Source organism: Eulemur rufifrons, chromosome 14 (assembly GCF_041146395.1).
Source record: "Eulemur rufifrons isolate Redbay chromosome 14, OSU_ERuf_1, whole genome shotgun sequence".
Taxonomy (NCBI): domain Eukaryota; kingdom Metazoa; phylum Chordata; class Mammalia; order Primates; family Lemuridae; genus Eulemur; species Eulemur rufifrons.
The window spans coordinates 35,679,059-35,689,333 of record NC_090996.1 but is presented as its reverse complement, the minus strand read 5'-3'; the positions used below and the strand labels follow the sequence as shown (position 1 = coordinate 35,689,333).

At 70.8% G+C, this 10,275-nt stretch overlaps 2 protein-coding genes across 2 annotated transcripts; one reads left to right on the top strand and one right to left on the bottom strand.

Moving 5' to 3' along the window:
• The first annotated feature begins 743 nt into the window (after positions 1-743).
• On the top strand, positions 744-1,586 carry PERCC1 (proline and glutamate rich with coiled coil 1). The gene has a single exon (XM_069486542.1). It carries the CDS (start codon positions 744-746, stop codon positions 1,584-1,586), a length of 843 nt encoding a protein of 280 aa, XP_069342643.1.
• Positions 1,587-2,270: 684 nt separating this feature from the next.
• CCDC154 (coiled-coil domain containing 154) lies at positions 2,271-10,008 on the bottom strand. The gene is made up of 18 exons (XM_069485717.1): positions 9,883-10,008; positions 9,788-9,791; positions 9,466-9,700; positions 9,185-9,386; positions 8,907-8,953; positions 8,538-8,633; positions 8,107-8,230; positions 6,831-6,932; positions 6,634-6,762; positions 6,434-6,552; positions 5,980-6,091; positions 5,748-5,885; positions 4,181-4,300; positions 3,898-3,974; positions 3,456-3,573; positions 2,916-3,002; positions 2,531-2,712; positions 2,271-2,406 (listed from the first exon to the last, which is right to left on the bottom strand). The coding sequence occupies exons 1-18, from the start codon at positions 10,006-10,008 to the stop codon at positions 2,271-2,273; spliced, it is 2,154 nt and encodes a 717-aa protein (XP_069341818.1).
• Between the last annotated feature and the right edge of the window lie 267 nt (positions 10,009-10,275).

Here is a 10,275-nt window from a genome sequence, read left to right as displayed (position 1 = left end):
TGGGGTGTCCTGGACAGTCACGGTGGCCCCTGTGGCCCCTCCAGGGATGCGCTGACTTGGCCACCGCACCGTTAGCGGGAGGTGTCTAGGTTGGGGCCGCTCCCTGCCGAGGGCAGCGGGGTAAGGCCTGGCGCTGTGACTGCCGGCGGGACTCGCTGGGACAGCCCAGCTCAGCCTCAGCCCGGGCAGGCAGGACCCTCACGGCCCCCCAAGCGTCCCAGGGGCCCCAGTGAGGCAGACTCATCCCTTGGTCTAGAGCCATAAAGCTCTCCGGTTCTGCCCGCCGCAGCCCCGGCCTGGGCAGGTGCCCTGCGCTGCTCCTCTGCTCTGGGGCAGCCGCAGCCCCTGGGGCTCCTGGTGGCACCATCCCACCTCCCACTCCCTCCCTGCACCCGGCTGCCCCATGAGACAGGACCCACTGCTCCCAGCCAGTGACCGGCTACCACCCTGGGGCCCCCTCGCCCATGGCCTGCACTGTTGCAGGCCTCCCCCTCGGCAGCCACCCCCCTGGTGCCCGGGTGCCCCCGTCTCTCTCCACACCTCAGCCCTGCGGAGCTCAGCGCCCTCACAGAGCACGGCCTGCACTGGCCCATCCCCCGGGAGGGCGGGGGCTCCAGGGGAGGCCACACAGGTGTGGGGTCCGCGTGCATGGCCAGGCCGGACAGACAACCTGCCCACCCCGGCTCCCCCCACAGACAGCACCTGCCGCCTCCGAGGCCTCAGAAGCAGGGGACAGCGAGGAGATGGCCGCTGGTGTGATCCGGCCCCTGTGTGACTTCCGGCTGCCCCTGCCGCCCCACCGCTCCTTCCTGCCTCCAGACGTGGAGCCCCCAGAGACTTCGGAGGAGGAAGAGGAGGAGGAGGAGGACGAAGAGGAGGAGGAGGAGGAGGAGGAGGAGGAGGAAGAGCTGCAGGGTGAAGGACCAGGGGGCTGCAGCCCGGCCCCCCAGTGCTCAGGCTGGGCCGAGCCCACCCCGGAAGCAGCCCCTCAGGGTCCCGGCCGCCCCGAGACGCCGCTCCAGCTGCTGCGGTTCTCCGAGCTCATCAGCAGTGACATCCAGCGGTACTTCGGCCGCAAGGACAAGGGGCAGGACCCAGACGCCTGCGACATCTACGCCGACGGCCGCCCGGCCAGCAGCTCTGCCCGGGAGCTCTACTACGCCGACCTGGTGCGCCTGGCCCAGGGCAGGTCCCGGGAGGAGGAGGAGGGCCCTGAGCCCGGGGTCTGCTCACCCGGGGGCCCTGGGGGCCAGGCGCATAGGCTGGGCCTCGGCAGGGACGGGGCGCAGCCTCTGGGACCCCTGGCTGAGCTCTTCGACTACGGTCTGCGGCGGTGCGCGGGGCCCAGGGCGCCGGGGGGCCGCAGAATGAGGCTGGAGCGGAAGTACGGCCACATCACCCCCATGACCCAGCGCAAGCTGCCCCCGTCCTTCTGGAAGGAGCCGGCCCCCAGCCCCCTGGGCCTGCTCCACCCTGGCATGCCCGACTTCAGCGACCTGCTGGCCAGCTGGTCAGCGGAGGCCTGCCCTGAGCTGCCCGGTGGAGGGGCACAGGCCCTGGAGGGGGCCCAGCTGGCTGAGGCCTAGTGAGCGGGCTGGGGGCGGCAGGGCCTCCTCCCTATGGCAGGCCCCTCCCGGGACAGCCTCCCGGGCTGCTGCATCCAGGGGGCCCCAGCAGGACAAGGCGGGCACAGGCAGCCGAGGGCCGGGCCGGGCTGGCCCTGAGGCCTAGAGCCGCCGTGGCCAGGGGCCTCCGAGCTGGGAAGGGGCAGGAGTAGGGGGTGCCCCTGGCCCTCGGCCCCAGCAGGGCCCCCCAAGGGGCACAGAGGCCCTCAGAGCTCTGCCCAAGGCAGGGGGTACCCGGGCAGAGGCTGCGGCTACTCTGGGGTCATAGGCTGAGGGGGCTCCACATGAGCTGCGCCCCCCAGGACAGCCCGAGCTCCGCCAGGCCTGAGAGCCCAGGTCAGTGGCCAGGGCAGCCGAGGGCAGAGCCAGAGGCGGGAAGGGGGCCCCCCCCCCCCCGCCATGGGAACAGACACAGGCTGTCTGCTCCCCGCTAGGTCTGAGGGTGTGAAGGGCTGGCGAGCAGGGTCTGGGGACCCCAGACGGGTCGGCCACCGGGCTGGGGCAGGACAGGGAGAGCCCTGGGGGTCTCGGACTGAGCCCCTCGGGTCTCAGCCACTCCCACTGCCGGGGGCCTCTGAAGCCCTGGCCAGCCCCGTGGGCCCCCGGAGGACGTCGCCGCAGGCATCAGGGACCCGTGCGACAGGGTCAAGGCACGTTTATTTCTGGGGGAGGGGCAAATACGAGAGGTGCCACGCAGGCTCCGCTGTGGGGCGGCTGCGGGACCCCTCCTGGCCTCCGCTGGGCCACCAGGCTCAGGAGCGTCACCTTCCACTGCAGCCACCTGCCAGGGACATGGCTCAGGGCCCCGACCCCTGCCCAACCGTCACATCCCGCCCCCCACCCCCGGGCCTCCACCCTGACGCCCACCCGGAGGGCTGGCGGGGGCTGTGTGGGCTCCGTCCCACCTCACGGCCTGGTACAGGCCCCAGCGGTTCACGGGGACCTTGCCGGGGGCCACGTCCTTGATGAAGAACCGCTGCCTCCCCGGGGACGTGCGCGCCTTGCGGCTGCCCAGCGCCCGTGCCCAGGGCCCCTCCTCGCCCCACAGGCGGGCGCTCTCCCGCAGGGCTGCCATCTCCTGCGTGCGCTGCGGACACAGGACACAGGGCGCCGTCACCCGGGGCCGGAGCCGAGCCGGGACGGCCTGGGCGGAGGTGGAGGCGGCGCATGCGGGGGCTTATCTCCCTTATCTGCAGGGAGACGCGGCTCCGCGCCAGGCGCAGACAGAGGCGGGCCGTGGGGCGGGCGGTGGGTCAGGCCCCCCTGCCCAGGGCCGCCCGGGCCCCTCACCAGCTTGGTCTCCGTGTTAAACTGGAGGTTCTGGATGGCCCTGTTGGCCTGGATGCTGTTTTCCAGTTTTATTATTTGGTTCTGAAACTAAACACAGCCCCCATTTGGGGTCACAGACCTGGCCAGTCTGCTGGTGTCCAGCTGTCCCCAAGGGCCCCCACCCCCAAGTCACTGACTGCTCGGAGCCTGGGCACGAGCCGCCTCCTGCCACAGCCCTCATCCCCTCCGTGGGTCCTGGGCCGAGCCCAGCGAGGTGAGGAGGGCCCTGCGTGGCCCTGCGGGGGTCCCGGCCACGGCCCAGGGCTGCCCCTGCCATGGTGGCTGCCGGTGCCCAGCGCTGGGGGCCGCACACCGGTGTCCCCACTTGGAACTTCCAGAGGCCCAGGGTGCCGGGGCCGCCCAGGGAGCTGGTTTCGAGGGTCTTGCCCTTGGCTGGAAGATGCCCCTGGGCTGGGGTCCCAGATCCACCCTCCCCTGGGGGCAGGGGGTCCTCTGGGGTCCCTTGGCTTGGGCTGCCCCCATCTGGCTCCCGGGTGCTACCGTGGCCATCCTGCCCTGCATCTCAGCGATCTTCCGCCCAGGGTTGTCGTCCTTGAGCAGCTGCACGGCCGACAGCAGGGCGGCCAGCTCCTGCCGCAGGGCCCCCACCTCGGACTGTCTGCGGCACCGAGGCAGGGGGCTGTGGTGCGGCTGGGGCAGCCCCCAGGCACACGGGCGGCTGCTCCGGCTGCTGCAGGCCCGAGGGAGCTCGAGGGGTGCTCAGCCTTGCGGCCCCTCCAGTGGGGGTGGTTGGGGTCCCCAGCAGGTGATGGGGGGCTCGAGGAGCCATGCAGGCTGCACGAGGGTGGGGGGCCGGTGCTCGGCCAGGCCCAGGCGGGGGAGGGGATGCGGTTGCCATGGCACCCAGGCCTGTGGGACCAGCCCAGCCCATGACTGTCTGCAGAGCTCCTGCCCCTCCCAGGGCGGAGGGGCCGGGCCTCACCTCGCCCTGCCTTCGGCAGAGATCCTGATGTCTGAGTCACTCTTGTGCAGGACGCATTTGTCTGAGACGCCTTCTATCTGAAACACGGAGCCCAGAGTGGGGGGCAGCAGGGGAGCGGCCCCCAGCATGGCCAGCTCGGGGAGCCCCACACCCGGCCAGGACCAGTTTGGCCAAGGGCAGCCACAGGGGGAAGAATTTAGATTCACGTCCCGCCTGAGGTCTAAATCCCTCCAGGCTGGCTGTGCCTACGCGGGCGTCGCCTGTGGCTCCGGCCCTCACCCACCTGCCGGGGGAGGCCGTCCACCTTCTCCCACAGCCCCTGCAGGTGCACAGCCACCTCCTTCTGCCACCTGGCCAGCTCCTCCAGGGACTTCCTCTCCGCACCTTCCCATTCGGTCTTTGCCTGGGATACAGACACCCAGTGAGGGCCGGAGCCCAGAGAGGGAGGACGCGTGGACAGGTGGGCAGGTGGACGCGTGGGCAGGTGGACGCGTGGGCAGGTGGACATGTGGGCAGGTGGGCAGGAGGACGCGTGGACAGGTGGGCAGGTGGGCAGGTGGGCAGGAGGACGCGTGGACAGGTAGGCAGGTGGGCAGGTGGGCAGGAGGACGCGTGGACAGGTGGGCACGTCGGCAGGTGGACGTGTGGACAGGTGGGCAGGTGGACGCGTGGGCAGGTGGACAGGTGGGCAGGTGGACGCGTGGACAGGTGGGCAGGTGGGCAGGTGATGCGTGGGCGGGTGGGCAGGTCGGCAGGTGGACGTGTGGGCAGGTGGACAGGTGGGCAGGAGGACGCGTGGGCAGGTGGGCAGGGCCTGCTGGAGCCAGAGCACAGGGAGGCCCCAGGAGTTGGGCTCCGGGAGCACAGGCAGCCTCACGTCCACCGCTGACGCTGAGCACGTCTGTGCACAGACTGGACAGGCACGTTCGGAAGGGCCAAGGCAGCCGCAGGGCCCTCCCAGGTGGGGCCGCCAGGCTGAGCAGAGCCGCGTCCTGGGAACAGCTCCTGCAGCCCACGCAGGGTCAGCGGGCAGGGGACAGCGCAGATGGCCTGGCCACGGCCGTAGAGGGGAGGGAGGCCGAGGTCAAGGGCCGCCGGGGGCCACAGGGCAGGCCGGGGCATCGAGCCCCGAAACCAAAGGGTGGACCCCGTGTCCACGGCAGTGTTCACAACAGACAAGACATGGAAACAAGCCTCACGCCCACGAGCGGATGAGGGACAGACCCCACGTGGTCCAGCCACACAGCGGGACAGGGCTCGGCTGACGCGGGCCACTCTGCGGGGACCTGCCAGCGTGACACTCAGCGACGACGGCAGGCACAGCGGCCACACGCGGCGACTCCACGTGTATAAAATGCCGGAACCGCAAATCCGTGGAGACCGCTGCTCCCGGGGCGTGGGTGTGGGTGTGGGCGTGGCTAATGGGGTGATGGCGACGCCCTAAAACTGACTGCGGCAGGGGCTGTGCCACCCCGGGAACACCTGAGAACACCTGGGAACAAACACCTGGGAACACCTGGGAACACGGCCCCACACTGCGGAGGGGGAGCTGCGGGCTGTGAACTCCATCTCAATAAAGCTGTTCACAAAGGAAACAAGAATGCGGCGCTCGCCTGCGCTTGCCGCAAAGAGCCCCCCTCGGCCCCTAGAGGCTCTGGGGCCCAGGGCAGGGGCTCCACCCGGCCTCAGTGCTGGGCTGAGGCTGCAGCAGGGGACGTCCTTGGGGCACGGGTCCCCTGGGCCCTGCGGACCGCCAGTGGGAGGGGAGGGAGGCCCAGGGCCTGGCCAGGGCTCCTCCCTGGGGGCAGCCGTCTGCCCGCCGCGCCCTCCCTCCCCGAGGCCCGGCTCACCTCCGACAGCCGCAGGCCCAGCACCTGCCCCTGCAGGTCCAGCCTGCAGCTCAGGGTCAGGAACTGGTCACTCAGGTCCCTCAGCTGTGCAGCCAGCTGGGCCACCGACGCCTCCAGGGCCTGGCTCTTCTCTCGGAGCTGCGGGGACAGGGGTGGGGCAGGGAACCCGGCTCAGGGCCCGTCCCGTGTGCCTGGGCGACCCTGCGGGGGGCCCAGCCCGCGCACCCCTCACCGCAGCCAGCTGGCCGTGCGTGTCCTGCAGGGCCCGCGTCGCCTCCAGGCCCTGCTGCACCTGCGAGGCCAGCTCTTCCGCCTGGCCCTCCTCCAGGCGCCCCTTGGCCTCCCTGGGGGGGGTGCCATCAAAACTGCCCCTCAGCACTGGGCCAGGGAGGGGATCCCGCCTGCTGGCTCTGGAACCTTCTGGGAGACCCCACGCTGGGGGGGGGGGTTGCTGTCATGGGGCCACCAAGACAGGGCTCCGTCCCCGCTGCCACAGCCGAGCCCCCCAGTGCGGGACAGGCTGGAGAAGGGACGGGAGCCCCCACGGGGAAGGTCTCACTGGGCCTAGTGCTCTGCTTGGGGCTGCCGGGGAGGCAGGGCCAGCGTGGCCGGCTCCTGAGTGGGGTGTGAGGGTCCCCCTGGCCTGACAGCCCCCGAGGCCCCAGCACAGCCTGGGGGACACCCACAGGGCCTTCTGCTCGGCCAGCAGGACGCGGTTCAGCGATGCCTGGTTCTGCCGCACGAACTTGGTCAGCTGGACCACAGCCGCGTCCAGGCCCCGGCACTGCTCCAGGAGGTGGCTGTCCTCCTGCCTCGGGCGGGCAGAGGCAGCTCTGGGACCCGTGCGCCCTGCCCCGGCCCCGCCCGCCAACCCGCCGCGCCCCACCTTGCGCGGCCCGCACTGGGCCTGCAGCCGCTCCTCCATCAGCTCCCGCAGCGCCCCCCAGCGGCCCTCCAGCTCCTCCCGCAGGCGGCCCTCCAGCCGCAGCCGCGAGCTCTCCGCCGCCTTCATCCTCTGCGGGGAGAGACCACTGAGAGTCGGCGTCCGGGCAGGGGTGGGGCGGGGCGGGCCGGGGCGCCCACCTTCTCCAGGGCCAGGAAGCTCTTCTGCAGGAAGCCGCACAGCTTGGCCTCCCTCTTCAGGAAGCGAAGGCTCATCTCCTCGCCGAGCGTGGTCACCTGGGCCTGGGGAGGGTTCACATCGTCCCTGTGCAGCCTCTGCTGGACGTCGGGGGCCGGGGGAGCCAGGCAGAGCCCTCGGGGCCCTGTCTCCTCCCGGACAGCCGCTTTCCTGCTGCTCTGGGGTCCGGGTCTGGGGTCTGGGGTGCAGGTGAGGCGCAGAAACCCCCCCAAGCTCTATCTGCTGAGCCCCTGTGGGCCCCCCTGGAAGTGCCTGGAGCAGGTCTCTTTCCGTAAAGAGCCAGAGAGCAAACGCTCCAGGCTCGCAGGGTCTCCGCCGTGGCCTCGTGACGCTGCAGTCACAGCCCCCAAAGTAGCCACGGACAAGATACAAACGCTGTTTGTTCATGGCTGTGCCGATAAAACTTTATGTACAAAAACAGGCAGTGGGCCTCAGTTTGCCGACCCCGGTCCTAGAGAGTGCTCAGATGCCCCCGTGCTCAGGGACAGGGCTGGCACCACCAGGGGAGGGGGGCAGCTTCCCCCACTCGTGGCCCAGCACCTCCCACCTTCTCCTCGGAGCCGCTGCGCTGACTTCCCACGGGCAGGGAGGGGCCGGCCCTGGGCAGTGGGGCGGTGCCGGCAGCCGCTGGGGTGCACTCCCGGCCCCCCTCCCCCGCCCCGGAGCCGGCTGCAGCCCCTGGCCTGTTTGCAGAGCTCAAGACCTGGGCTGCAGGGACATGTGGCTGCCTGGTCCCCTCCCTACCCCAGAGCAGAGGCCCCTTCTAAGGCCATAGCGGAGGGGAAGCCGCTCCAGCCCTGTGAGCAGGACCCTGGTCCCAGGAACTTGCGCCCCGGGAAGGTGACCTCCACTGAAAATGGCCGTGGAGGGGCTTTGGGGCTCCGACGTTCGATTTCTCCATCTGGGCGCTGGCTGTGTGGGCGGCAGCGTGCACGGGGCCGGGCCATTCCACAAGCTTCTGCCACGAAGGATGCCTACGTCGGCCCCCGCCTGCCACACGTGGCTACTGAGCACGTGCAATGTGGGGTGAGCGACTGAGGAGCTGCCTTAGATTGTCTGAACTGTGTCTAACTCCAGACACAGCAGCCACTGCATGGGACAGCACAGGACTTGGGGTCCTGCCAGGGCCGACCACATGGACAGAACGAAAACAGAGCTGGCGGGAGGGAGGGCAGGGGCTGTGAGAGTCGGGGACTCCTGCGGGCCTCCAGGCCGTACCTGCATCCTGGCCACCTCGCAGCCCACCCGCTGGCTGGCGTCCTCCTGGCCCCTCTGCAGGGCGCTGCAGGCCGCCTCCCGGCCCTGCTCCTCCTGCCTCAGTAAGTCGCTCAGCTTGGCCAGCCTGGGGACATCGGCTGTGGGTCACAGGGCCTGGCTGGGGAGCCACCGGAGGCCGGGGGGGCCCCTGGACCTTGATCCTTCTGGGGCCGGGGATGACCTCCCGGCTGGCCGAGCGGGAAGCGCACGGCCCTGCCCGGGCACACGGAGGGGCTGGAGGACGGGAAGGGGCAGGGCCAGGCTGGGGCCTCCTTCCCCCCGGGGGTCCTGGCAGCCAGCAGCTCAGCGAGGGCAGGGGACGTCCTGCTGGCAGTGCCTCGGCCGGGCCAGTGACCGCCAGATGACGGCCCAGAGCCGTCCCCAGGGCCCACCTGAGGGCCATCTCCTGCTCGGCGTCCTTCCGCTCGGAGTCCTGCAGCGTCTGCCTCCTCCTGACCTGGGTCAAGGCTTCCCGCACCTCCACCAGCCTGGCACACAGGGGCCACTTCCGACAGGCCCAGAGCTCGCGGGGCAGTCTTTGGGGGATGGGGGCCCCTGCCGCCGGCCTCCGCCTGTGTCCCCCCCACGGGCTGCCGAGGCGCTGTCAGCCCCAGGCCTCTCTGCAGGGCCCACACACGCGTGTTGCTCACTGAGCAAGACAACCCACCGGGGAAGGGGCTCCGGCGCTGGCCACTGGTTTCCGGAAGCCCAATCCCTTCCCCTCCCGCCAAGGCTGTGTGCGCTAGCGTATGCGGAGGTACCTTTGGTCCAGGGCCTGCATCTGGTTCTGGCTCTGGGGGCCAAGGGGCTGCGAGGAGGAGGAGGGCGTGGGCTGGCACAGGCCCGGGGCTGCCACCTGCCCCGAGTCCTCCCAGCTCAGACACGTGTCGCGAGAGCCCGGGCACAGGGGACTCCCCCGCTAGGGGACCTGGGCTCAGGGCCTGGGCAGCAGGGGCAGGGCTGGGCTCGGGGTGACAGCTGCCCCCAGCCCCCGGCAAGTGGGCAAGTGCGAGAGCTCGAGCTGTGGGGGGCCGTCAACCTCTGGCGCCTCCTTCTCAGCGGCGGGAGCCGCCTGCTGCACCTCCTGCTGCACCTCCTGCTGCAGCCGCTGCAGCTCTGAGTCCTGCACCCGCACGAGGGCCCGCACCCGCAGCAGCTCCCGCAGCAGGCCCAGCGTGGCGTGCTCGCGGCGCTCCTCCTGCCCCCGCAGGCAGGCCACCTCCGCCTGCAGCGAGGACACACTGGCCAGGGCAGGGGCAGGACCGGGTCAGGCTGTGTCCTCGAGGGTGGGTCCTCCCGTCCCCGAGCCCGCAGACTCACCACTGCTCCAGCTGCTTCCAGCGCTTGGCACTGTCCTGCTCAGGGACAGAGGCGGTGGACGCCAGGTGGCCGGACGCATCCCTCTCTGACATCTCGAGACTCAAGGGCTCAGGGCTGGCCAGGCTTCCCGTCAGGAGCCCCAGGTCCTCCGAGGTGACAGTGCTCAGCCGGGAGGGGGGCGATGCCCCTGAGGAGGGGCCGCTGTCCGCTGGCTCTGCAAGAAGGTCGTTGGGAGCTCACCCCTGGGGGACGCTGGCTCCTGCTGCAGCGCACGGCAGACGACAAGGACCCAAATCGCTGCAGGACCCCACCCTGAGCTCACACAGCTGGGGCCAGACAGAGGCTCGGCTCAGAGGTGGCCAGGGATCTGCCTGAGGACACCCAGCTTGGGGCGGCAGAGACAGGACATTGCCCCACCTGGCCAGCTCCAGAGGAAGCCCCCAGGGGCCGGGAAGCAGAGCCGTCCGTGGGGCCCACTGGTGGCCGGGCCCTTCCTGGACCTTGTTTCTCCAGCTGGGGCCCCGGCAGCAGCTCACCTGACATAGCTTCACCAGCAGCCCCGGCCCTGCTGGTTGTCCAGAGCCCACTGCAGCCCAAGGCAGGGGGGGCTGGCTGGAAGGAGGCGGGGGGGGGCGGGGGCTGGACGCAGGATCGGGGGCTGGGGGGCGAGCTCTGCCCTCACATCTTGCCTCCTTCCCAGAGGGTCCCTGAGAGGCAGGTGCGGCTGGGCTATTCTGGAACCTTCCTTTCCTCCCCAGAACCTCATGATTTCATGGCCCAACTGCCAGTGGAACCTGAGCCCTCAACCTC